At 42.8% G+C, this 26,719-nt stretch overlaps 1 protein-coding gene across 1 annotated transcript in view; it reads left to right on the top strand.

Annotated features, from left to right (window-relative positions):
• LOC118228416 (N-acetyl-beta-glucosaminyl-glycoprotein 4-beta-N-acetylgalactosaminyltransferase 1-like) overlaps positions 1 to 26,719 on the top strand; it is an 82,849-nt gene that overhangs the window by 10,751 nt on the left and 45,379 nt on the right. The window contains exon 3 of the mRNA XM_035419935.1: positions 11,027 to 11,139. Coding sequence (XP_035275826.1) covers positions 11,027 to 11,139 — 113 coding nt within the window. The remainder of the gene's footprint in view (positions 1 to 11,026; positions 11,140 to 26,719) is intronic.

Below are 26,719 nucleotides of genomic sequence, written 5' to 3' on the forward strand. Positions count from 1 at the left end.
TTAACCTCCTCACCCTGTCTCACGCGGTCACTGTTTCACCCATTCACATTCCATCCCCCAGTCTCACCCAGCCTCATCCATTTTAACCTCCTCACCCTGTCTACCACCTCATCCCATTTAATCCTGCTGTGAGTGAAGAGGCAGTTCTCTTGTTGCCGATCTTGCGTGCATGCCTGTTATAGTACTATCATCACGCCCGTGAGGCAGTATGCAGCGTAGAGAAGAGCATTGTCACAGAACGCCGTTTCCAGCTCACCAAAGCGAGGCAGTGCCACTGAGCAGTGGAGTGGGATAACTGTGTTTGACACATGTTATAATCTTGTGCTGGCTTCATTAGGCACAGTGTGATATGCCAACGGTGTGCAATGCATGGGAGTGGTAGCGTAGATAATGCAGTGTAATATGTTGAGTACAAGGATATCCTACTCTGTGTAGACAAAAGCAAAGAGAGGGACAAGAGTGTGTTTTTAAAGGGGATTTATGGTTCATTTATGAGTTTGATGTCAGTAGTCCTTTGGAGCTATGGTGCAGCACATATAAACAGATGTTGTAAAGCTGTGGCAAATCATGGCCATCCCCATTTCAGTGCTTTTGAGATACATTTTTTTATGTTTATGCCTGAGTGCACTACTCTACACTACTGAGTGATTATATCCCATATCCTGTTCGCTTTCTCCCAAAAGGGACAGGGAGACTGAGGTGATTGTTTCCACTGAAGAGGGAACAGCAAAGTCTCAGAGTGATGTTGGCTCCAAACTAGCAGACTATTCTCCAGGATCATACTCCACTGGAACATTTCAGCCAAAAACCAGACCACACACATACAACCAGGCACACACATATTAATTAATTCCATTTGTGCATTAAATGGTAAATAAGCCATTGGAATATGGATTCAAAGCTATGAATTGACATATCCAACAGTGTTATTTCTGTGCTATTGCAGAGGTTTTATAACGTTAACTCCTCCAGTTGAATTATTCAGCCATTTTTATTACCTGGACTTTAACTGCCTGTTTGGATTGCTTTGCTAGTGAACAGCCTAATTTAACACTTATAAAAATTTGTTTAATTTGCACATTTTAACGAGTTTCAAATAGCAGAAGATTCCCCTTGATTGAGCCGTTACACTGATTACAGAAACAATATGGGATTTTGAAGAAACCATTTGCCATGTTTGAGGTACATAATATAGCCACATAATGCTGCATACATATGCAACGTACTAATAATCTAAATAAATGTAATGTGCTAATACTTTGTAACACCCATATGATATTACAGACTACTTATATTACTACATTCATACTATGTAGCATGCTGAAATCTCATCAGTCACTCTCTGTTCGCTGTGCACTGCTGCCTGTTCCTGTCACATCCCTGTTCTTCTCTGATATTAATTGTGAATAAACAGAGAGACAATCAATGGGAATGTGTTGCTTATTTAAGAGAGCCTCTGTCTTTCCAGTCAATCATCATGTCACTGAACTTTAATGAGGTTTAATTATCAGGGGGTAGGGTGCTAATTAAATGTTCAGCTTGTGTTCAGGCTCATTCATGGCAAAAAAGAGAACAGAGGAGGCGTCAGATTCGTCTCGTTCCGTTTGCTCTGGAGTGAAATTTGCATCAGAATGCGGGGTAACTGCCGTGGAAGGAATTTGAAGTGGCGATGCTTCAGAGGTACGGGGAGATTTTCACAGGAGGCGGTGGATGTGCCCCGCCCCCAAACGGTCTGATTGATGGTAAGAAGGTGATGAAAGCACATCTATGGCAGGCTCTGGGCTTGCGGGGCGTCGTGAAGTTGAGGTGAGCCCGTGCCGTTACTGAATGTGTTATGTTTTGAATTGGGGTTACGCCGTGCTACAGCAGGGGCGCCGTTACTGAATGTGTTATTTTGAATTTGAGTTACGCCGTACTACAGCAGGGGTGCCATGGATGGGAGGAGAGGTGCGTCTCTCACTGTAACAGCTGTTAGCCTGTGGGTGCTTGGCGTGTCACTGGGAGAGGCTAATGCAGCGGTAACCTGAGCTGACTTAACTCCAGCCCAGCTCTGTACAATAAAACCTTCAGTGTTAATTCAGCTCAAACATAATTTATCTGTATCCACTAAATGAAAGGTACTCTGCCAGTGTGAAATGTACTCTATCAGAGCTGATTTTTCTTATGAGTTGGCATGAAGCCATGTTTCACTACTATAGACTCCCAGTCAAAGTTGTTTAAGCCCAGGCTCTAACCTTAACATAACATAACATAACATAACATAACATAACATAACATAACATAACATAACATAACATAGCATAGCATAGCATAGCATAACATAGCATAGCATAATGTAGCGTAGCGTAGCATAGCATAGTATAACATAACATAACATAGCATAGCATAGCATAACATAACATAGCATAACATAGCCTACAGCATCAGAGCTATTGGGCCCAGCCTGCCCTTTTTATGAGCGCTGTAACTCTCTGAACCTCTTAGGAGTCTTTAATGGGAGCTGTTTTTTCAATTTTGTGTTTTGTTTGGGTGTTTCTCTGCATTAAGTATTCAGCCGAAATGCTGCCCTTTCTCCTAACCCCGCTCCCCCAGGGGAACGAATGCCCTGCTACACTGCTGTCAGTAAGCACTGTCAGCAAACACACTGCCTGCACCAATCATTCCATAGACATGGATGTACAGGCGACGATCGTGGAGGACGTGTGCTTTTCCTAGGCTCTTTATGTCTGTTAATTCTCCCTCTGACTTCGCCTTAGTCTTCAACCTCTTCGCTTCATTGAGTTTTAACCTTTGGGGCAAACACTTGCCGGGGGGAAAAGTGTTATCAAGGCATGCCGCCCTCTCCTCATTCATTATGAAGCATAAGATATGAGAATAAGGGCAATTTACAGGACGATTGTGTTGGATTTTTAGAAGCACTGCAGGGCTTAAGGCATATGGAGATAAAAGGCTTCTGGTGTTTGACCCAAATGCTGTTCTCTTTCACCATTGACAGAAGTTTGGAAAAGCGAGTCTGTTTGTGTACTGTTCACAGTAGAATGCATTTGACATCTTGCATCAGGATCAGAGTCAGAAGGCTTGGGTCTTGCAGGGCTCTCACAGATGAATGTGTGTGCGTGTGCGTGTGCGAGCGCGGGTGTATGTTTCGCTTGTGTATATCTGTATGTGTATGTGTTTATGTACACACGTGTGAATATGTATGTGTGCATGTATATGTGTGTGTGTGTGTGTGTGTGTGTGTGTGAATGCGTGCTCATGTATGCACACGTGTGCATATGTGTGTGCTCTGTTATGATCTTAGTTTCACATTGCTTACTTGTTGGTCATGGTCATAACCTGTGTATGACCATGAGTGAATTATTTGTAGCGGCAGGGTGTTGTCTTTTCGTGCTCGGGGGCGGTAGGAACATTCAGTCATGAAAGGTGGAAATGTGAATCCAGCTGTGGGGTGTCTGACTCTGAGCCTCATTACTGTGCCATTAATCAGAATGGGCATCCATAGATGGCCAGTAGGTGTAGTGAGCAGAATAAGAAAAGCTTGCGCTTGGCTTATGATGGGTTTTCTGACTGGAGAAACACTCAGGGAAGCATGGGAGCACTGGACTGAAGGACTCTGGTTTGGCCCACCTGTGATTAAATGGGAAATTTAATCTCTTCACTTGTAACAAGGTTGCCTCCTTGGGTGTAGAAGGCTGCTAAACCAGGGTTGCTATAGGTTACGGATTAAATTCTTGATTTACTTTTTGCCCTCTTGCTGTGGTTGGTGATGCTGCCACAGACAATGGTGCCCAGCGTTAAGGCTTCTGATAACTGGATGTAGGAGCGACCTGCTTGCCTACCTGTGGGATGTGGTTAGACATGGTTATATTAACTTCTAAAGCTAAATTCTACTGTTTCGATCTTAAGCTCACACGCTTCTTGCAATGCTAGGCAGGTAATTTCACATAAATTTATATGCAGAGAGAGGTGAGAGGGTGTTATGTACATTTATTTCTCTCTTAAAAAATAATAGAACGTGTTGAGATAGACCAATGCACTAGAGCTGTTTATGTGATTATAAAATGAAATGAAAATGTACAAGTGCATGTTATTCAGTTCTCCCACTCAGACATTTAACAGATTGCATTAGGGGCTTGGGCATGTGGTCACATTTCATTTTTATTGTGTTGTTGTCATTTGTGATTTTTAATCCGTACGGTGCCCCTGCAGTGTGGTCTGCCGGCAGAGGTTGATTTCGTAGAGGTTGAGTTGGAGCCCTCCGTCTCTGTCACTGTCGTTGCCATGGCACTGACAATAGTCCCTTATTCTGTTGCCAGGGGTCAACCTTCGCTGGCTTTTCTTTGATTGGCTGTGTGCTCCACTCCTCCTCTGGCCCTGGTATGTTACACATTTTGCTTGGAGGGAGAGAGATGCGCTTGCAGTATCCCTATGCTAATCTGTGAATATTAATTTTGTGCTGTACTGTGACTCTTCTGTAAGCATGCGCTATAGATAGCCAGCTTGGTTCTTAAAAAAGATGGAACTATGGTTGAGCGGGACCTAGGAGCTTCATTCCATATGCAGAGGTGCAGACCAGTGCCCTGTTTTAACTCTGTTAAATGTGATGAAACGGGCAGAGGCCCTACTTTATCTCCATTAGATTTGGTGAAAAGGCAGAAGCTTTGTTTTAAAGAAGGCATTAGCCCTAGTTTAACTGCATTAGAAGAACTTTGGTGCAGACAGCCATATGGAGTGGACACAGGTGGCGGCTGTGGCCCACAGGTGGTAGGAGAAGCTCCTGGAGTCAGAGGACAAATAGGAGCTGGCAGTAAACACACCTGTCAGAGAAGCAGGCTAGTTCTGTTTGTGTGTGTGCGTGTGTGTGTGTGTGCGTGAGTGTGTGTGCGTGTGTATGTGTGTGTGTATGTGTGTGTGCGTGTGTACATGTGTGTGCGTACGTGCGTGTGTCTCTGTGTGTGTGTCTGTGTGTGTGTATGCACGTGTATATGTGTGTGTCTGTGTATGTGTTCGTATGTGTGTGTGTGTGCGTGTGCGCATGTGTGTGTGTGTGATCTTTCAAATTTGCACATCTGTTTTCCACTCTCTTACTCTTGTTTTATGTTTTATCTAAACAACATAGAAGTGTAATCAGCCAAACAGCATCCATCACGTCTGCTCTGACTGCTGCTCTCCCCTCAGCCAGAGCCGACAGGTGTCACAACACGGCAAGCATATCTCAGCTTCTCTCTCTCTCTCTCTCTCTCTCTCTCCCCTCTCACTAAAGAGAGCTCTTCATATAATGTGCACAGTCTGGCCTTCAGTCTGAGTCTGTGTGTGTCTCTGTGTGTGTGTGTGTGTGTGTGTGCGGAAGCTGGACTGCTGGTGTGAAACTGTTTATTCCCCCCTCTGAGTATTTTCAAGGCAGAAACTTCACACAGTTTAACAAAGCAAAAATATGCGGCGGAGGACAGCCATATGGCTCGGTCAAATGAAAATGTAATTACTCTCCGGTTTCCAGTGAAAGGCGGTGCTAATGAGATCCATTGTGTTATGGCGGCTGCTCCTGTTTGCTTCCCTGTTGAAGGCCACAGCCCTGCAAGATCAGAACAGTGGCATAAACTCGTACCCACAGTTTGATTAACAGGATAGATTCTTTACACATTCACCTAATTTGCATGCATTTAAAAAAATCACTATTTGTTTGGATTATTTTGTGTTAATAATATGGTAATAGGTTTATCTCCAAAGCTCAAATTTTCATAAAGCACAAAGCTGATATCTGTTTACAGATGTATGCTAATAAAGGGCTTTCAGATACAGGCCACATGTCTCGTTCACAGCTCATCCCAGTCCCTAATGACACATTCCCCCTTTTGCATAAATGGTTGTCTCCCGACTATGGAAGTGTCTTATCTCTCCCCTACTGATTTGAGCCGCTGCAGTGTTGGTTGTGGTGTAACTTGGTGTTGGTGTTATTGTAGCTGGGTGTTGTTTGTGCTGTAGCTGGGTGTTGGTAGTATTGCAGCGAGGTGTTGCTTGTGTTCTTGCTGGGTGTTGACAGTGTTGTAGCTAAGTGTTGCTTGGAGATAGGATGCTTAAAGGTGGAGTCAAAATAATACATAAATACACTCACACACTCACTCACGCACACACACACTCACACACAGGAGACCTGCATTTGACTGAGTCAGCAGATAGAGGCTCTAAATAACCTTCACAGTGACTGAGTATGAGCATCTGCACCTTAATCTGTTTTACATTGTATACGCTTCACACACTTCAGGTTTAAAAAATTTTTTATTTGTGCTGCTTTTTAGTCCCCCGACCCCCACAAATGCTTCGGAGAGCATTGTGCAGCAGGAGCAGTTTCCAGCAGGCTGTGTGCATGTGTATGGGCACGTGTGTATACGTATGTGTGTGTGTGTGTGTTTGTGTGTGTGCATGTTTGTGTGTGTGTGTACATGTGTTTGTGTATACGTACATGTACAGATATGCATGTATGTACATGGACAGGCATACATACATGTACAGGTAGGCATGTATGTACACCCAAAGGCATACATCCATGTACAGGTATGCATTTATGTATTTGCATGTGCGTGTGTGGTGCAGTAGAACAGGCTTAAATGTGTTTTTGGGGAGAGGGGTTGGCTGATGACTCTGCCCCTCCTGCCCGTGGAGGTTCCTTAGAGGGGGTAACAGGTGACTGTATTATTTTTACAGCAGGTCCAACCTCATGCCCGTCAAATGACTGGCCTTTGAAGGCCGGTCACAGTTTACTGAGCTGCCTCCTCTAGTACATGCTCATTTTCCACAGAATTTACTTCACGCTTTCCCTTTGCTCTTGCACTCAAACGCAGCCAGCCTACTTTTCTGTGTATATGCTTCCCCTGCACTCCTCGAGGGAGATTTAGTGTGCTCTGCAAATGCACTCCCTGGTCTAAAAAGGCACCGGTAGCCATTTTGGTGAATTAACAGGCAGAAAGTGAGCATTATTATACAATATAAAAAAACTCAGGAAGGAAAACTTTAATTTAGTTTAGCATAGGTATCCAAGGTGCAACTGAACAAAGACACAGTTATGGTTTAAAACTAACTAGTTACAATGGAACATTGACTTTACGCCCTGTGACTTTGCACTCTTTATACCCTATTTGATGTTTATTGTGATTTGTCTTCAAATCTTGATACAATCCAATAGTAAAAGCCATGTCCCTTGCAATGGCATGCTTCCAACTAAATCATTAGTTCCTGGGACAGCAATGGACCTCGGAGTCCAGAATTGAACCTGGAATAATTAAAACATGAGCTTCACAATGTCCTTCAGAAGAAAGGAGGAAGACTAAAAAGGCCCTAATCTATGCAACAGATTAAGGGAACTATTTCCTGGAACAAGGGTTCCCACACCTTTTAAACTCAAGCTCCACTGAAATCCAGTGTATATTGATACTGCATTGGGCTAAGCAATACAGAAGGAAATGTGGAAATCACAGTGCTGGTAAAAATGTAGTTGGTGTCCCTGAATTGCAATGCTGACGTCGATCACTATAAAAGCAGTACATTTTCACCCTCTTTTTCATTTCTAAGTTTTTTTTGTGTCCCTTTCTCCTTTCCGTTTGGGGGGGGGGGGGGTGGGCTGTCTTATCTTCATATGGCTGAGATTTGGTTATGAAGAGTGGCATTGCTGCCAGCTCACTGGAGATGAATGGCTCTTCTCTCATATTTCTGCTGCTGGACTGGTCTCCTGGTATAATTTTATTGACCCCAATTAACTTTCCTGATCAGATCTTAATTAGCCTTTTTGGGGGGGGGGGTGGCATGGTAGAGAATATGAGCATAGTAACAGTTTCCAGATCAATTTATCATTACAAGCACAATGTTTTTTATGTTATTGTTCATTCTTTGCCCTCCCACAATGTCTCAGCTGAGATCTTAAGATTGGAAATGTTGAGAAATAGGTTGGTGTGATGACCAAGTAATGCTGTGTTGGCATATGATTTTTTTTTATTGGTTTGGCTTTTATTTTAATACCAGCCAGTTTATTACTGTATATACATAGCAGACGTTTTATTGGAAAATGGCTGCTACTCACATACACAGGTCATCATGTACAATATGGCTCTTGTGTCTTTGGAAAAACCCTTGAATATCTTCCAAAAAGGCTCTTTTCACCAAACAGCATGTTTTGTCTCGGGTCAGCACATGCCATACGGCTGAAAAGTTCAGGATATAGATTTTTTTTAGTAAGAAGTAAAACGCTTGTCAAATGATATATGGTTAATATGCAAAAACACGTTTATGTCATCATCATTTTTATCATTGTCTCACCATCTGCGGGGAAGACAGTCTGAGACAGTAGGTCTTTTGAAGCTAGGCGATGGCGTCGGCACTTAATCCCAAAATGAAAGGCTTCAGCTGTGAAGCTTGGACACTGAGCTGATCTCCATTAGCGCTGGCTCATAAGGAGTCTCAGCTATCTTTTATTCATCAAAACTCTTCACTAGGGAAAGATGCCCCTCTAATTGCGATGAAACCACACACGTGTGTGCCCACACACACACACACACACACACGCACTGCATTTTCATTCCAACCGCAACTGTAACCCCTGAAAAGTAACAGGCTGTTAATTGTTTTTTTGACACTTTCAATGATTTGCCAAATTAAACTGCATCATGTCAGAAGTGGCTCTGGATGCCGTGAACCGTAAACATCCCATATTCACACCTCATGACTTTTAGTGAGTCAGCTCAGCTAATGCCTTTATTTTATGTGGCAAATGATTCCTTTAGAAAGGGGCCACCATTTTATTTGACTACTTTGTAGGCCCACAGGTGAAATAAGCTGGATCCTAATGAATAAAATTTTGCATGCCCCAGTCACTGAAACTAATTAAACTAGCCAAACCTTAAGATAAGTGTAGCAGGATAAGCTTGTCTCAAGATAAGCTTAACGAAAAGATTCTGAAAGAATATAGACACCTCTTTTTAACAACCGCATACACTGGTCCCCTGCACCTAGTTTTAAATTGCCTTTGAAAGATTATAGACGTGATGGAATATTGAACTGATAGATAGCACATCTCCCTCTGCCGTCCATCCCTCGGCATGCTTAAAAACTTCACCCACTTTCACTATCTATCAGTTGTATCGAAAAACAATTATATTAATAATGTTTCACGGAGATTCTTCCCAACAGTAAGCCTCAATTTAATCACACTATCGCCTTCTGCCGACCCCTATTACAGCTTGCCCCGAGCCTTTGTGTTGAACCAAAGCCGCTTATGGTGGCATGCCAGGCCCCGCTAATGCATGCGGGACCACGGAGCTCACGCTCGTGTCTTTGCCAACCGAGACAGGAGGCGCCTTTACTGAAGTTATTGACACGGGAATCCTCTGCGGCATTGTTTATTCGACGTACCTTTCGTGTTTCTGAGTCCGGTTTGATTGAAGTTACGTATCAAATGGATTTTTATAACGATTCTCTGCGTATGACTTCCAGTCCGCTGATATTTTCCTTCCTTGTTTTCAGCTGCAGTGGTTTAGCATTCAAAGTGCCAAGTTTTTGAGAATGGCATTTATTCTATAGATTGGTGGTTTATGTCTGCGTGTATGTAACCCCCCACTGAGCCCCATTGTCTGCTAAACTGCTTTTAGTGAAAGTTCTGACTGAAAGCCTCTCTTATGCATTAACCTTTGCAGCTCTCACAGGCCTTGGTTTGTGGACCCAATTACGCTTGTTTTGTGGTCCATATTACAAAGGCTTTCCAGCTTGCACTATATTTGGTTTGCGGTGCAGCCTATAATGGGTTGTAACCCCAACTATACTGAGCTTAAGGCCCATCTGACAGGGGGTTTGTAGCCCACAGTATTTTTGCCTCCCATTAAGGTTGGTTTGTGGCCACACTTTGGTGAGATTATGGCCCTGATTATAATGGGTTTTAACCCAGGATCTGCTGCACACCTTGTTATAGAATGAGCCCCCTTGTCCATCAAGCTCACCCTCGGTGCTTCTGAAGACATACCTGCCACCGTCTGATACAAACACATTTCATAAATTTCATAAAAAATAGTCCCTTATCCATCTGCCAGCCAATCTGCACGGGAGAGGCCTGGTGTCCCTGCCGCCCCCCCTTTCTCTCCCCCTCTCTCTCGCTCTTGCACTTTCCCTCCCTTTCTTTCACCCCTTTCACTATCTGTAACTCACAATGCTCCCTTTATCTCTGCTTTCAGACCCCCGAGGATGCCGGTCAGCCTTCTAATGCCATTGACGGCAGTAAATAAATGCGTGGCCGACCTTGGCCAAGGTCAAGCCCACTTCTGCTCCAAGCTCAGATTGAACTCGTTGCAACTTGGAGACAGTAATTGAAATGGTGTAATTGTTGGGGCAGGTAATTTTACGGTGAAGTGAATCGCAATCGAGGTGGAGGATGGGGGCATGAAATGGAGAGACAGAGGGGTATTAACAGAAGGGATTGTGTCTGGCCTTCATCTTGTATTGTGGCCAACACCGAGATATGGAACCCCAAAATAATCAACCCCAAAATAATGGCGTATCCCATGGTCACCAGTATCCCAGTATCCAATTACAGGATTCCATGAGGAGAGGCTGGAAAATTGATGGCCCTTCAGTGAGGAAGCTTAGACACATACCGTAGATGATCATTTTGGTGTGTTCTCTCTCCCTCCTCATATATGATGTTTAATCTTATGTACATTCAGCAGCCTGTAGCCATGTCCATTTGCAGTGGATGAAGATAATGACCACGATTGTAAGGCTGTTGATGGTGGTGAATGTATTGTGATGATGATGATGATGATGACGATGATGATCACCATTGTGGTGATGATGATGAGGTTAACAAAAGCAATGATGATGATGGTGATGATGATTTACACAATGATGCTGATGATGATGATAATAATAAGTGTGATAATGATGATGATGAGGGTGATGAAAATGATGGTGGTATTAATGATGATGGTTGATGAAGAAGATGATGACGATGATGATGATGAGGATGCTGTTGATGTCACTCTCTCCTCAGATGGAGAGAAGCAGACAGAGGGGACGGAGACGAGTCGCAGGAGACAGTCCCGCTCCTCCTCCAGTCACCGTGGGAACGACGATGTGAGTGACAGCCACGAAGACGAGCCTGCGGTGAGTAAAGCTAACCCCGTGCTGCTGCTCAGTCTGCACAGGGTCTGCAAGGGTCTGTGCAGGGTCTGCATAGGGTCTGCACAGGGTCTGCATAGGGACTAGGACACTCAGAGCTCAGGACTTTCTCAGCACCCCCCAAAGACCTGAGCTCATAGAATTCTGTCCCACTGATCTGGCAATGGACCACAGTGGCTCAGCCTTTGTTAAAAAATAATTGCAATCAAATCTCTGCCACAGCAAACATAACTGCTTCACACTTTTCACCACCTTTGTCCAGTCTTTCAGAGAGGGGTGAAGCAAATGAGGAAACTTCAATCCTCTTCATTCACTGTGCCCAGAAAATAATTGCCTATGGTGGAAAGATCTTGAATTTTTTTTTTTTAAGTACCAATTCATAGCAATATCTGACCTTAAGCCTGAAATGTCAAGTTACCACCATAGCGATTAATTCTGTAGAGCTCACTTATGCCCACTATTCAGAAAGGTTCAGACATTCGTTAGAGTGCAGTCTCATGAGCTTTAATCCCAGGGGTCTTCAAACCCACACAACATTCAGTGGGTAGGCATATATTTTACATGTGTGTGTGTGTGTGTGCACGCGCAAATGCAAAAACTACCACTTGGAGCAGAACATAAAAACAATTGTGTTGTTTTTACACATGTCCAACTGAACACTAAGGGCCAAATTTACTAAGGAAACAGGGAAAAATCATTTTCTGTATTGTGGCTCTGTTGCGACTGCAGATACTGACATATTAACGACCAGTTTACAAAGACTGTTTCTATTTACACAATCAAATAAATGAAATGCCCTTATTTGCAAATATGCAGTAAGAAACAACCATAAAAATGGTCAAAAAAAAATATGGCTGGCTTACATGTCAAGATTACAAGGCACTAAGAAATGGGTATGGAGCAACCTGACACAAGTAGAGAGGGAACCACCAGAAAAAAAACCATTTCAATTTACAGATCAAGAAATAGGTAATGAGGCAGCTACAACTTCACATTGTATTACAACACAGGAATACAACACTGGAGAGGATGAGGAGGACAAAAATTTTGACATCACGTACAAAATGAATTCTTTAGCTATAATAAACAAACTGACAGAGGATGTAAACAAAAGATGGCATGATGTGTAGCCGCTTACAAAAGAAAAACCCCTATGAGGACAAATGACACAGGGGGTGGTCCAAAGAAGGAAAGAATGTTAACACCGTTAGAACAACAGGTGGAAAATCCCCTGCAAAAATGAGCAAATCGCGAGGGTTGAAGGAATCGACATGGATGAGCTTGTGATGGGGGAAGGCCACGGAGTGCCTGAAGGTAAAACTGTACGCACATTTCATTACATGCCCTGCTGATCGCATATGCAGGACGGTTGTTTAAATTATAATGAGGAACAGCATTTTATAGGCTACTAACTGCTAGCTTATGACCTCAGTCCAAGTATCGCATCCTTACAGAGACAATTTTATATTATCTCTGAAAAAATGAGAAGTGATAGATATAAACCTGTATTTTCGACTCTCGATCTTTGCCTGCAAATTTGAAAACAATGTATGCTGTTGGTAATAAAAGATGCATGAAGTCAAAAGATGCACAAAAGATGCATGAAGTTTTATTTTCAGCAGTGGTGGTAGAGAACTTACTGTTCCAAGTACTCCATTTATTTACTCCATATTTGTCCTGAACGTTAGAATGTTAGAAATGGAGGCTCTGAAACGGCCCATTAGCTCTGAATTGGTCTGGGCTACCAGCTGGCCTGGTGACTTGGGTGCATTGAGTAGGCGGGACTGACTGCTGTCTTTAACAGTGACCTGGCTATTGGCTGGATCGGATGAGAGCAGCTTGCTCGAATAATGAAATCATTCTTATTCTGCAAGTAATTTACACCATTTAATCACTAAATCGTAAATCACTGAATTGTCAACTTTACATTGTGAGGACAGCAAGGCCTTCACTGCTTTGTCACGTTCTTCAGTAAGGTAGCCTGACCACATTATGGTGAATCCTCACAGGATTACATTTTAAGGATGGCTCCCTCCTGAGCTTCAGGTATACAGATGAGTCCCTTCCCCTCCATAGCTGCCTCTGTAAACCATGATTCACAGTTGCAAACTGTCCTTTCAGCTTTCAACAGTGGCAGCTTGTACCTGACTTTATTTTCAGACGTTAACTAATTGGAAATGGTGGCCATTTTGGGTTACTGGGAAAGGCCTGTATCAGATGGAGGCTGAATTGTTTCTGCAGCAGAAAGACCTGTCGGAGATGATATGATGATTATTTCTTATATGAAGAAATCTCAATTTCAGCCACTTCCTGTGCTCTCCTAGTAAGGCTCGAGAGGTACACTTAGCACTGCTGATAATGAGAGAAGAGCCTTTAGCTACAGCTAATAACTGCTTATTTTACACAGATGGGTTCAGCTGAGGGCATGTTTGGTCCCTGAAGGACTTATCTCTACAAATAAATGCATGATTTATAAGAAATTGTTCTTTTGCTCATGCAGGGAAAGAAAGGAAAGGATAATTGTGAAACCTTTAAAACCCTTGAAAGATCCACAGGACTATAAAACAGAGGCAAAACAACACAACTTGTGCTGCCGCAGGCAGGGTCATATACAGAGCTCAGTTTCTCTGTGTAATCACATTCCCGGGGTGATAGGGCTGTGGTTTCTCTGTTGAATCAAAACTCAGGGACTCTGGAGAGTGGTTTTTCTGAGGAGTCATACGGTATCTTATGGGAGGATGGGAGACAGGATTCACTTGTGGAATCATGACTCAGGGAGGCAGAGACGCTATATGATGTGATTCACAGTAAGAACGCCCTGAGTGTGAAGGTTCTATGATCTGAGATACAGTATGAAGCTTCTATAATGGCCTTTGGCACCATCATCATGCAGGTGAGAGTCCACATCGCTGCTCTTGCAATTTACAAAGTAGCATCATTTTGAAATTGCAGTTGCATCTAGAATTTGCTGGACAACTGCTTATTCCACGTTGGTAAACAGACACAGTGCTTTCAAGCTCAGCTATACTGTCTCTTTGAATTTTATGCTTTTTTTGTTTGACCGAATGTGCACAGATCCTGCTTTAGCAAGTTGCAGGCTATAGTGTGGGTCCAGAAATAAATAAAAACAAATGGAAACTGTAATGTAGAAATAAAACTTCAGTGCCGCATAAAAGCAGTCACTTTAAAATGCCTCCTCCGATTGAGGATGTAGATTGAATGTGCTCGTGGCTGCGGGTGATTTTAATCACATCGAGACCATTAAAATCATAAAGAAAGCAGTTCGGCCGAGCTGTCGACCTCAGATTGCTTGCGAGGCTGTAAATGTCCTGGCTGGTTGCCTGCTGGTAGTTATGTGCGTGGCATGGTGTCTGGACTGCAGGAGCTTGCTCATAACCCTGCTGTGGTACTGGCTTGGCTTGCGACAGTTGGATAAATCAGGCAGGTGGTTTTACCTGGCTGACTGCAAACAGGCTGGGAGCCTCGTGAAGGCCCAGTCACACCGGTACGCATGGAGGGCTGCTTTGGCAGGTCCCCACTGTTCGCTTGTGCCCTCCAGTAAAATGATGGTCGATTGAGCTGTGGCCAAACAGCAGGGCCGTGTATACACAGTGTTTCAACGTTTCATCTGTACTGTATTGATTATTCAGAGGGTACCTGCCGGGCTTATAGCCCCATTTCAAATGGCACCTCTTCAGTGCGAATACATGAATAATAGGGAACCTCTATACTGAGTACTGAAAATAATACATTTATTAGGCTTAAACTGCACAAAGGGAATAAACAGGCACAGGAGTGAAAAGGCTATCTGTAAGGCTGTGTATTTGCTGATGCCACAACGCGTTTCCAAAGCGTTTTCTCTTCTTCAGGCTGCAACCTCTTCAATGCAGACAGAAGAAAACAGTAGTAAGACTGATTTGCCAAATGTATTTATATAACTTTAGGCTACGGGAGGTGACCAGAGGACCTGGTGAGGTTCTGTACTGGATTCTGTTATTGCGTAGTAGCATCTGTGGTTCTGACTGGTATCTGTGTTTTTTTTCACTGGAGTGTATGGTTCTGGTTTAATGTTGTGTGCTGGAGTCTGTAGTTCTGTGCTGCAGTCTCTATATTGCAGTTGGTAGATCTGGTTTACTGGATCTATCCTTGGGTCTGTGGTTCTAGCTGGAGTCTGTAATTCTGCACTGCAGTCTGTGATTCTATACTGGAATGAGTAGGTTTTGGTTTACTGAGTCTATCATTGGGTCTGTGGTTCTGGTTTATTGAGTCTTTTTGGATCACAGCACTTTTTTCAGTGGTGGGATCTGATCTTATTCTGAACATTGGCTTTACATAAGTTTCAGTGATTCACATGTTTGAGTTGTTTTAGAGTATGGTATTTTAGTTCTGGTTTAATTAATTACACCATTCATTTTATTATGTTATGCCCTCCCACTTTTTGCAGAATTAATCTCTAAGGCTGTGTGTTATGATTTATTAGAGAGCAGTACAAAATTGAGTCATTTTCGTGGCTCTAATTAATGAATCAATAAAGTATCCGTGGAATGAGTAGATTTTTAGAAAGGCCCTTTCAGCCTTGACTGTTCGTGTCCCTAATGCAGTTCTCTTTTCATTCTTTAACTGCATTTCCACTGACAACATCTTTGCCATTGTGTAAATATTATTTTATGCTTTTCATAAGCTTCCATCGTATCCCTCCATGGAGCCTCCTGATGAATTCAGCCAGTTCATTAAACTGCACCCTCTGTTTATCGTTGGCCACACGTATATGTATTTTTTAGTTGGAATGGCAATGAAATATTGAACTTTCGCTTAACAACATAACACTTATACCTTATGGTATTTTCAAATGCTTGTCCCTGGATGGGCCATAAACACATCTATTCCATCTAATGCACATATAGTTATTTCTGTGCTGAGTATAAATATGTCTAATGGACATGGATTAATTTCTGCGCCTACTGCTGCATGTATCTTTGGCTGCTGGTCATTATCTTCCTGGATGTGTTAGTTTCATCGTAGTTTTACATAACAAGACCACACAATATTAGCCTCGTCACGCTGAGCTTCTGAACTGACGTGAGGCTTTGCACATGAACAGATGGAAGAGCCAAGCTTTTCCAGGGTGATGTGCAGTCATAAAAGGTTTTCATGTAAATCACTACAGTGAAGGCTGATAAATTATAAATGTATGCGCTTTGATTGACATCTTAGCATGTGGGTATTTCATATTGCTAGAGGCTGGCCTTCCATATTCTCTCTAAAACACGTGAAGCCATTTCTAAACATTTTCCTTTCTACTATGCATGGGAACCTATAGTATTTGGGATGTTTGTCCTTTATATAATTTGATTTGAAATGTCTTCATACAGTCAACCCTCAAACTAGACTTGTGAGTGAATCCTTCTGCCCATGACCAGAAGAGAGAGGCTGTAATAGAACACTAGAGGTGACAGAACTTGTGTTATCACATTGCTCTATGGAGCTACTGTACACTATTGTACTGTACAGCCCTGCAGCACTAGTGTACACTAGTGTACTACTGTACAGCCCTGCAGCACTAGTGTACACTATTATTCTGCTGTACAACAATGTAGCACTAGTGTACACTAGTGTGCTACTGTATAGCCCTGCAGCACTAGTGCACTACTGTACAGTTCCTCAGCACTAGTGTACGCTAGTGTACTACTGTACAGCCTTGCAGCACTATTGTATGGCTGTACAGCATTTACACTGCTGTGCAGCACTACTCTGCTTTACTACAATAGCTTACTTATAGAACCGCTCCAGTGAGCTACTGTATACTACTGAAGAGGGCTGTTGTAAAATACCAAAGTACCCAAGTGATAATGTACACCCTGCATTGTTCTGTAGCACTGCACTCAGCCTGGTGGAGAGGCATAGTGGACCACAGACCTCTACAGCATCCTGCGGGAAGCAGAGCTGGGCGGCTCATTCAGAGAGATTATATAAGGATCTGTCCCAGTTCCTGTTCCTGTTCCTGTTTCTACCCTGTGTTTGTGATGCCGCTCATGCGGACACAGGAACAGCCTGACGAAGAAAAACAAAAGTGCAGAGAATTGTGCCACTGACGCCTGTGATGTCAGCATTGCAAAAAAAAATTCAATGGAAGTCAACAAGTATTGGCAATTGAGCAGAATGGATGGCTGGAACACAATGAATAATTGATGTAAAACTCTACGCTGCGGTGCACTGCATTTGCTTTATTCCCAAGAGAAAACTGCTGGGTGTGTCCTGGCAGTAGTTTTATAGGAGCAAAAATTGCTTCATGGTGACATGGATGTTTTAATGACATTGGGTGGTTGTAACTTCAGTGCATATTTAATCCATTTTGGCTTATATTCAAAATAAAATATTACTGGCAGTATTGGTGTGCGGTGGAGTGTAATAGCCAAAAATGTAATATAGCCATATTAAAAAAGCAGGGAATAGTTTAGGTCATGCAGGATGTTACCCTGATATTTAAGTCTGTGCTGGGTGTTTTATTTTAAAATTCTTCCGTCAAAGTGAGTTAGAAAGTGTTGGTATGATAAGGCCTACATTGTGAGCTGGTTACCACATTCCTGCTGGAGAGCTATCTTGTGCTCCCTGGTTTATTTTCCTACTAGTTTATCAAGCACTTCAGGTGAACTGAAATTAAAGACAGGAGCCCTAGATGGCACCTCCAGTGCGCTTCCCTGTTGCTTGCAGGAGATGCCTTTCCCTCTTAGTCAGCTAGCCGTATGTAGCTCATAATGTATTGTCTCCTGTTGAAGAACGGGCCATTGCACACACTTGACATCGATTTTTTTTTTTACCTGTCTCCTGGCTCCGTGATTGATTTCCCCACCAAACATTGACTCTTGTTCTCTGCCCACAATCACTCTTCATACTGAAAATGGGTCCTGTCCACTTTTCTGTGGTTATTAATAGTCAGCTTGCTGGCGGCATTGTTTCTGCCAACCTTCGTCTCCCCTCTTCACCGCTGTGATTGGACGATGCCCCTCCCTTTATGAGCTCTGCCGCTTTGGCTGTCAGGTCTTGGACTTGTGATCTCCTGCATGAGCCACTAGCCTGTTGATTTTGTCTCATTAAGGCCACCATATATATGCTGCTTCTGAAACTGCTGTTGCAGTCTCAGATAATGTGAAAAATGATTGTTCTTCTGCATTATTTTTCCAATTCTATCATAAGTGGAGTGAAATAAGCAGTAGAACTGGACACAGAGTAGGTGTTGTATAGGGATCATATTGCCTAAGACCAAGGTGTGAGATGAGAGGGGGTGGAGTGTGATGGAGACTCAGTGATTTTAGAGGGGTGGAGTGTGATGGAGACTCAGTGATTTTAGAGGGATGGAGTGTGATGGAGACTCAGTGATTTTAGAGGGCTGGAGTGTGATGGAGACTCAGTGATTTTAGAGTGGAGCATGATGGAGACTCCGTGATTTTAGAGGGGTGGAGTGTGATAGAGACTCAGTGATTTTAGAGGGGTGGAGTGTGATAGAGACTCAGTGATTTTAGAGGAGTGGAGCATGATGGAGACTCCGTGATTTTAGAGGGGTGGAGTGTAATAGAGACTCAGTGATTTTAGAGGGGTGGAGTGTGATAGAGACTCAGTGATTTTAGAGGGGTGGAGTGTGATAGAGACTCAGTGATTTTAGAGGAGTGGAGTGTGATGGAGACTCAGTGATTTTAGAGGGGTGGAGTGTGATAGAGACTCAGTGATTTCAGAGGGGTGGAGTGTGATGGAGACTCATTGATTTTAGAGGAATGGAGTGTGATGGAGACTCAGTGATTTTAGAGGGGTGGAGTGTGATGGAGACTCAGTGATTTTAGAGGGGTGGAGTGTAATAGAGACTCAGTGATTTTAGAGGGGTGGAGTGTGATGGAGACTCAGTGATTTCAGAGGGGTGGAGTGTGATGGAGACTCAGTGATTTTAGAGGGGTGGAGTGGATGGAGACTCAGTGATTTTAAAGGGGTGGAGTGTGATTGATACTCAGTGATTTTAGAGGGGTGGAGGAGGGGAGACAGCAGATAGGTGTAAGGTAATATATAAGGGAATGGCTGTTTTTTCATTTATCTCTGATGCATAATTATTTCACTCTGACCTCCTTCCTTATTTCAATAAGTTTAAAAGTACAACTACACACAGACCTAACTGAAAGAAAGAGAGTACGGTTTTTTGTTCTCTCTCACTTGATTGTTTTTATATCGATTCTTTTTATGGCCTAATATACACCTCTGGGTTTATTTTGCTGTCACACAAAAAGCAAGGCTGTTTCTCCTCACTCCAAGCTGTAAAAGTCTTGCGTGATCGATCTGCTGATCGATGCCATTGGCTCACGGTGCCCGCAGGTGCTTCACTCCAAGCCGCAATCACTGAAGCGTTCTGATGGACCCTGCACCCGGCCTTCTTGCTTTTAATTGGAATCTTTGTCTGCTAATGCTGATGTTTCCACTGTCTGGCAGCAGATGTGTGAGTCCCTGTGATGCACACACACACACACCCTGTTTCAGTGTTTTATGCTGATTGTCTTTGCTCCTTTAGTATCTGCTTAAACACAATGGAACAGAGTTGTATTTGCCACCCAATTTGTCTCTCACTCACAGAGCTCTGAGAAATGTAATTAACAAAGACATCAAACACATTGAATGCACAAAGAACATAGACGTACACTGCTTCTCTCATGGAAATTGTGTTTATATAACATTCATATTACTTGGAGTTGTATGTGTGAATGAATAGGCCGAGGCATCTGCCAATTCTGTCAATATTTATATTCAAAATGATGATTTTTGTGACGAGAATCCCTCTCTTTCTCTTTCCTGCGTTTGAGTAACACCACCCGGGTGTAAAGTGAATATATTTGCTGTTCAGATGGTGCATTGGGTCACTCACTGCAGGTTCTTTAGTAAAGCCGTAGTATACTTTCCTTGCTTGAATCCTTCCTATAAAAATGCTTCTGGAGCCCTCAGCAGTATGAAGCAGCGCTGATTGTGGAAACTGGCTGTGGAGGGAAGGGTATTTTAACCTTTTTACATGCTTCATTATTTCATTATTTCACTTACAGGAGTGCTGAGTTTAAGGATTTAGGGAGTGACAACACAAACTCTCAATATGTCCTTGTCAGCAGTATGGTTGGTTTCCTGTTGGTTGTACAGGACTTTGAGAGCCGACGGGTGTCTCCCCTTTCATATTGACAAGTACCTGTTTGAACAGTAGGCCGATTTGGTGTGTGAATAATTGGTCTTTCAGTGGGTAGGGACTCAGATCAGAATGCCTTTGATCTCTCACTCATGGCCCTCTTCAGTGTTATGCAGAGCTACAGCGCAACAAAAGATATAAAGACATTCACTGTGCTTTCAACACCGTATAGCTGCTAATATGGTTACCGAGGCTGTCTCTAAATGCTGATTAAAACACATGTTGTAGTTTATTTCTATGTCAGTATCAGAAAGTTGTCTCGTCATACTTGAGTAATGCGCATCGATGCTGCCTCTCTACCTGGTTACCTTCCTACCTGATTGCATTCCCTCTCAATGTTTATGAAGGAGCATTTGGTTGCTTTTTTATTCATTCTTTTGTATTTTCTGGAATTTAGCCACAAACTTTTCGCTGAGCAAATCACATAAAAATGCGATTTCATATTTCCTCAGTCTGGGTGGTATTTGAAGATGAGACATTAAAGCAGAAACAGACTTTAATGTGGCCAGGCTCTGCACAGTTCTGAATTAAACATGGCATGCTTAAGCAGCTGCCCTACCAGGCCCTGCTGTTCCACTTTACCTTACAGTGGGGCAGGATAGTCTCTGTCTGTCACGTTTTCAGATATAAGAAAGCAGCAGCCTCTCAAGAAACAGCAGTGTTCTCTCAGGAAGCAGCAGTGTTCTCTCGGGAAGCAGCAGTGTTCTCTCAGGATGCAGCGATATTCTCTCAGGAAGCAGCAGTGTGCTCCCAGGATGCAGCAGTGTTCACTCAGGAAGCGGAAGTGTTCTCTCAGGAAGCAGCAGTGTTCTCTCAGGAAGCAGTTGTGTTCTCTCAGGAAGTAGCAATGTTCTCTCAGGAAGCAGCTGTGTTCTGTAATTACAACTCCTCCTGTCCTGATGGCTGAATTCATTGGCGAAAATGACTGGGGCATTTTAAGAACCGCTTCTTCCTAAGCAGCGCAGATAGACCGCCACAGCGACTCCAGTAAAGAGCCGGAGGGCCTCTGCAGGGCCTTTTCACATGAGTCTGTTGGGAGGGAGCTACTTGAGAATCATTTGTGTTCACCATCTGTCACGGTGCTCAAATTGGAAGGTTGAATGTTATTGAAAAACCATCGACATGCCTGGAGATATGTGAATTTTGTGCATTCATTATGTTATTTTCAGCATTTATCTTTGGAAGTTGACAGGATAGTTTTTGCTCTGTGCAGTTATTTCCCCTCGGGACAATGATGAAGTCAGATACATCCCTCACTCAAGCCATGTAAGCCAGGCAGCCCTGGCCTCTAGAACTCACAGGAGATCATAGATGGTGCTAGATCTCCTCAGGATTGATATCACACTTAAAAACACCCACTTCAGAGGTCTACCTGCAGGCTGTGTATGGGACTCACTGAGGCCCTCCAGCTCTTTACTGCAGTTACCGTAGAGGTCTATCTATGCTGCTTAGGAAGAAATGGTTGTGAACATGCTCCTGTCGTCTTGAGAGTGGTTGTGAGTAATGGCTGCTAGGAAAACAGAACTCAGAAATGACAGGGTCAGTGGCACTCCCTCTACCAGGCACACGCACAGACTGGATTACAGTGTTCTTGCGCTGTTGTGTCACATGACATGGCTCGTTCCCGTAATGGTGTTTGCCAGCTCTCCAGCAGCAAGGTCCATCATTGTCTCCTTAACACACAAGGAGAGGAAGCCAACAGAGTGCCAGGCTCCTAGACATGCCCCAAGACTGTCTAGGGTTCCCGGCGGGACAAGGCATGCCCTGAATCTACCTCATAAAGCCAGCGTCAGACGCCCTGTCACGGACAGTGTGTGGGCCTGGGGGAGGGGAGGAGAGACAAGGGGTCACCAAAGGAGTGACTCATCATCCTGACGAACACGCACGGAGGCAGGCAGTGCCAGTCCGTGCCGGGGCTTCCCGTCCCATATTCTGGCATTGTACAGACATGAACCTCAACACCCCCATCTGCTGCCACACCCCCAGTGCAGCAGGACAGAATAAGGCAGGAGAAGGACCCTGATAGAGCAGTGGGCAGTGAGTAAACTGGTGAGAATGGATCGGCTTGGTAGGCCAGCTATAAGCCTCTTAAAGGGCTAATAAATTTAATTCGAACACTAAATAAGACCTGAGAGCCTTTGGGGAGGATTTACAAATTTGGAGGATTTAGCTTTCTCAGGGGATTAAAAATAGGTGTACTGTAACTATGTGAATAAGTGGAGTTGGAAACTCTGGAGATTACTACTGAAAATTGGGTTTGATTCCCTTAGTACCTGGTGCTATATATGTTCTTCAGCGAGTTGAAGACAGTACTCACTGTGTTTTCTCTCTATACCCATAGATGTGAACTTGATTATTGTTTATGTTCATGCCAGCTCTGCTCCTCACTAGTGATGGAGAATTCTGTCAGAATTCATACACGTGTAATTGTCTCTTAAGTTTTCAGCTTCATAATTTCTCCTTTGTTGTTTCGTCTAACAGAGCAGCATATAAACCGTGTACCCGAAATGCCTTTATAAAGCACAACGCTGCAGGGATTCTTTGTGTCTTGTACACACAGCAAAGACAAATAAACAAACAGTTTACCAGTATTTATGCCCCAGACGCTTGTTACAAGTGACAACTGACAGCAGTGCAACTCAGCGTGATGGTTCTCACACCTCTTTCTCTATCCCTTTGTCTTCATTTAATGCACTGCCAGAACACAAGTGATGGGATGAACATTTATGTTATTTTAAATGACAACAATACTCACTTATCTGTAGTGTAGCTGAGAATTATGTTAGTACGTTTGTAGTTTAACTCAGAATAATGCTAATATTTGTGCTGCTTCGCTGACCACAATAGTAATACGCCTGTAGTTTATCTGAGAATAATGCTAATATATCTGTAGTTTAACTGACAGTTATATTAATACTGTCTGTGTTCTCCAGTTTGGGTACTGCAGCCCAGAAGCCAGTGGAGTCTTTATCTCTTTAAAGGCTCAGTGGGTAAGATGTTTTCCTTGAGGAATTGAGACAGTGCTGGAACAGAGTGTGCTAGGAGAGGCACGTAAAGAGGTGGGGATGGAGGTGACGCATGTTTTGTGGAGGGCACTTTATCGTACGCTCGTGGGCTCCTTTTGGCCGAACTTGTCATTTGCCTCATTAGTTGATATCGCAGAGCTACAGTATGTAAGATGACTGTCCTTAACTGTCCCTTGCACTGCCACAGGGGTCGATATAGCCTCCTATTGGCCAGAGCCGTTAAGTTGCAGAGCTGTGAAACTGCAGAACTGTTTAGACGCATTTAGAGCTGCTTAACTGCACTGCTGCATATACCCTTGGACAGCCGTTCAGCTGCAGAGTGAGCATTTTACCTGCAGGGCTGCTTAGAATTGATGCCTAAATCCAATCCCTCTGTATCTCAACTGCGATAAAGCTGCTGGTTCATGGAGAGGCTACAGTTTGATGAGGGGACGAGGGTGAAGAGAACAGTGTCACTTGACGTGGTTGTGTCACAGCCCCATTACATCTGACTGAATTATAGATGACAAACGCTGATCTTTTGATGAGAATTTTGATGAGGATGATTCAGCAGAAGTTAGGAGTAGACTGTAGTAGACTTGGGAGTACAGTAGCCAAAGTTACCATGTGGTCCTGCATAATTTCTTTCTTGATGTATTGTGATAAGGCCTTCCTGAAGCCTTCTAATTGGTAATGTGTGACAGTTCTGGCTGTGTTAACTGGTACAGTAATGTGTGAGAGTTTGGTTTGTCTGATGCAGTGATACTGTATGCGGGTTAATCTCAGCAAGTATTCAGAACTGGACACATCAGTTTATGAGTGTTGCACAGATACTGCACATCAGTAAACAGCATACAAATCAAAAAATCAGAATGGGAAAGGTTGTTTTTCCCTACTTTTAATGGTCAATAAAAACTTTGATGTGAGGCAATGGAGGGAAAATGGTAATTTCATTAATGAAACGGATGTAGAGTCACCAGCTGTTTAGTTTTTCAGCCAAAAACCATTTTTCAGCCAAACAATATACCCTTTATATGATATTTTCTGTATGTCCTGCAAATTTAATCTGTCATCCATGAATTACCGTGACACACACTAACATAGAAGACAGTGGCTGAACCAAGCTGCTACACGGCTCTCCTGTGAGTAGCCTACCAAATCCCTGTGGTGATATAGTTACCGTGTCCTGCATATGTCATACATTTGACAACCCCCCACCTCAATTTGGAATCATGTGCTATGTCCCATATTTGAGCCAGGCAATGTTGTCAACCCTAAACAGATGTTCCTTCATCCTTTTCCAAAATAAATCAATAGGAATAACACATCTTTCTTCCCTTTGTTCAGATCCAGCTCTCCAGATTGCATTTGCGTCACTGTAATCGATAAAGAATAAATAGGTGTGCAGAGTTTGGTTCACATTCTCCATAGCATTTTAAAGGCCCTCGGTGATACAGCATGTGGTCAACATCGCGGTCATTGATTTTGCGCTGTAATTGGTACCTTTCTATCAACATGTCTGTTTTCTCACCTTCTGCCATCAACTGCCACTTAATTCTACAGGAATATTTCATGGCAGAAAAAATACAACATCATTCACCCAGTGTAATACTCTGTGACAGGTAAATGATGCTTTTTCCCCCCTGCTGAAGTGCCATTTAAGCCTAAGGAGACAACAGGGTAAATGTTTTGTTAATCACAGTATTGAAGCTGTGTTGGAACTGGACAGAGTGATAAGGGTAAGAGTCATAGGTTCACATGACTAGGTTAAAGGTCAGCATTGGTCCTCTAGTCTGGTTTTGCCTTAGTAGGCATACACCACATCAGCCCTTTAATTATGTTTATCCCAGAAAGATGTACAACTCATGCAGTTACAGGATTTCATGTGTCCCATTTTGCAATAACTGGAAAACACAATGAAATCAGGTCATGCATGAATAATTGAATAAACTGAAGCTTATGACTAAAACCCCGCAAACGTAATTTAGGTTGAACTAACCAAAATAAATGGCAGTAGAAAGCTGTCAGTGTAATTATATGCTGACTGACCATCCTGTGCCATACATACAGTATAAATGTGTTGATAGGATAGCATCTTAGAGGATATTATTGTCAACAAAAAAACAAATAAATATTGAGCTGCTTAATTCTGTCTTTGGGGGATTGCACATTTAAGTTTTAGGAGCAAGGTGTGAAAACATTGGAAACACAGTCTTCTTTTTTTGTTAAATGGGAAAAATAAGCAGAGTTGTTTTTTCCTCGCTGATTCTTGTTAACAAAAGAGCTTTGTAGCAATTTGTCTCTGGTCTTTTAAATTGCCTTTAGTTTTACTTGTGAAGCACTTTGTACCTGTCAGTTATTTTCTTTTCACAATTACTTGCATCTGTCATTGCAAAGAACGCCTTTGAAGGATTTATTAAACATTCTCTACGTTATTCACTAAAATGATGTTTATTCATGGTAAAAGGTAGGCCTACCTTAAATGGTCTGCTAGTGGAGTTCTATTAAATGTAATTTCTCTTTTCCTATGGCTGTACTAAAACACCTGTTACACGGATGGTCGGTCAGAGGATTTTACGATGAACTTTGGAGCGGAGACTCAACCTTGTGCAACCCAAGTGGGGTGTGTTATTTACAACATTCCCCGAGCTATTATACAAACATATATATATATATATATATATATATATATATATATATATATATAAACACACACACAAACGAATCGGCACATCAATTATATTCATTCAATTACACTCAACAAATTACTCCCACCAATTGTCAGCCACTGTTGAGAGCAAAATGACCTGCTTATATACGCTACACGGTATTTATATACGGACAATACCATTTCCATACAATATTCAATTCAAAATGACAGTATATATTTTACATATAGAAATCATTATACACGTGTTATCAGTTGCTACACTATATCTAATAATCCGATATCTAATTGGATATGAGAGCGTATTACGAATGCACTTCATGGTCTCCCCCCTTATAAAATAACCAATTCTTCCTGTCCAGCGCTTCCAATAAAATTGCACAGAATCGGTGACATTCGGATTACGTCATTCCCCTTTGAAAATGGAACACACGGAATAAACCATGGTTAGTAGCAACTCCTGCCATTGTGTTATTGAACATAGTATGCTAAAATAAACCAGTTTAATGTTTTAAACCAGATGTGTAGGCCTATGTTTAAGTGATTTGTAGTAGGTGGTGAGCAGATGTACTGTGAATGTGTGTGAGAGGACAACCTGGCAAACATAGATGGTGCGCGCTACATTTATGGAAGCGGCGTACTCGCGCCAAACAATCGCTAACAAGCAGATACAGTTAAAACGCGAAC

The sequence above is a fragment of the Anguilla anguilla genome, chromosome 5 (assembly GCF_013347855.1).
Source record: "Anguilla anguilla isolate fAngAng1 chromosome 5, fAngAng1.pri, whole genome shotgun sequence".
Taxonomy (NCBI): domain Eukaryota; kingdom Metazoa; phylum Chordata; class Actinopteri; order Anguilliformes; family Anguillidae; genus Anguilla; species Anguilla anguilla.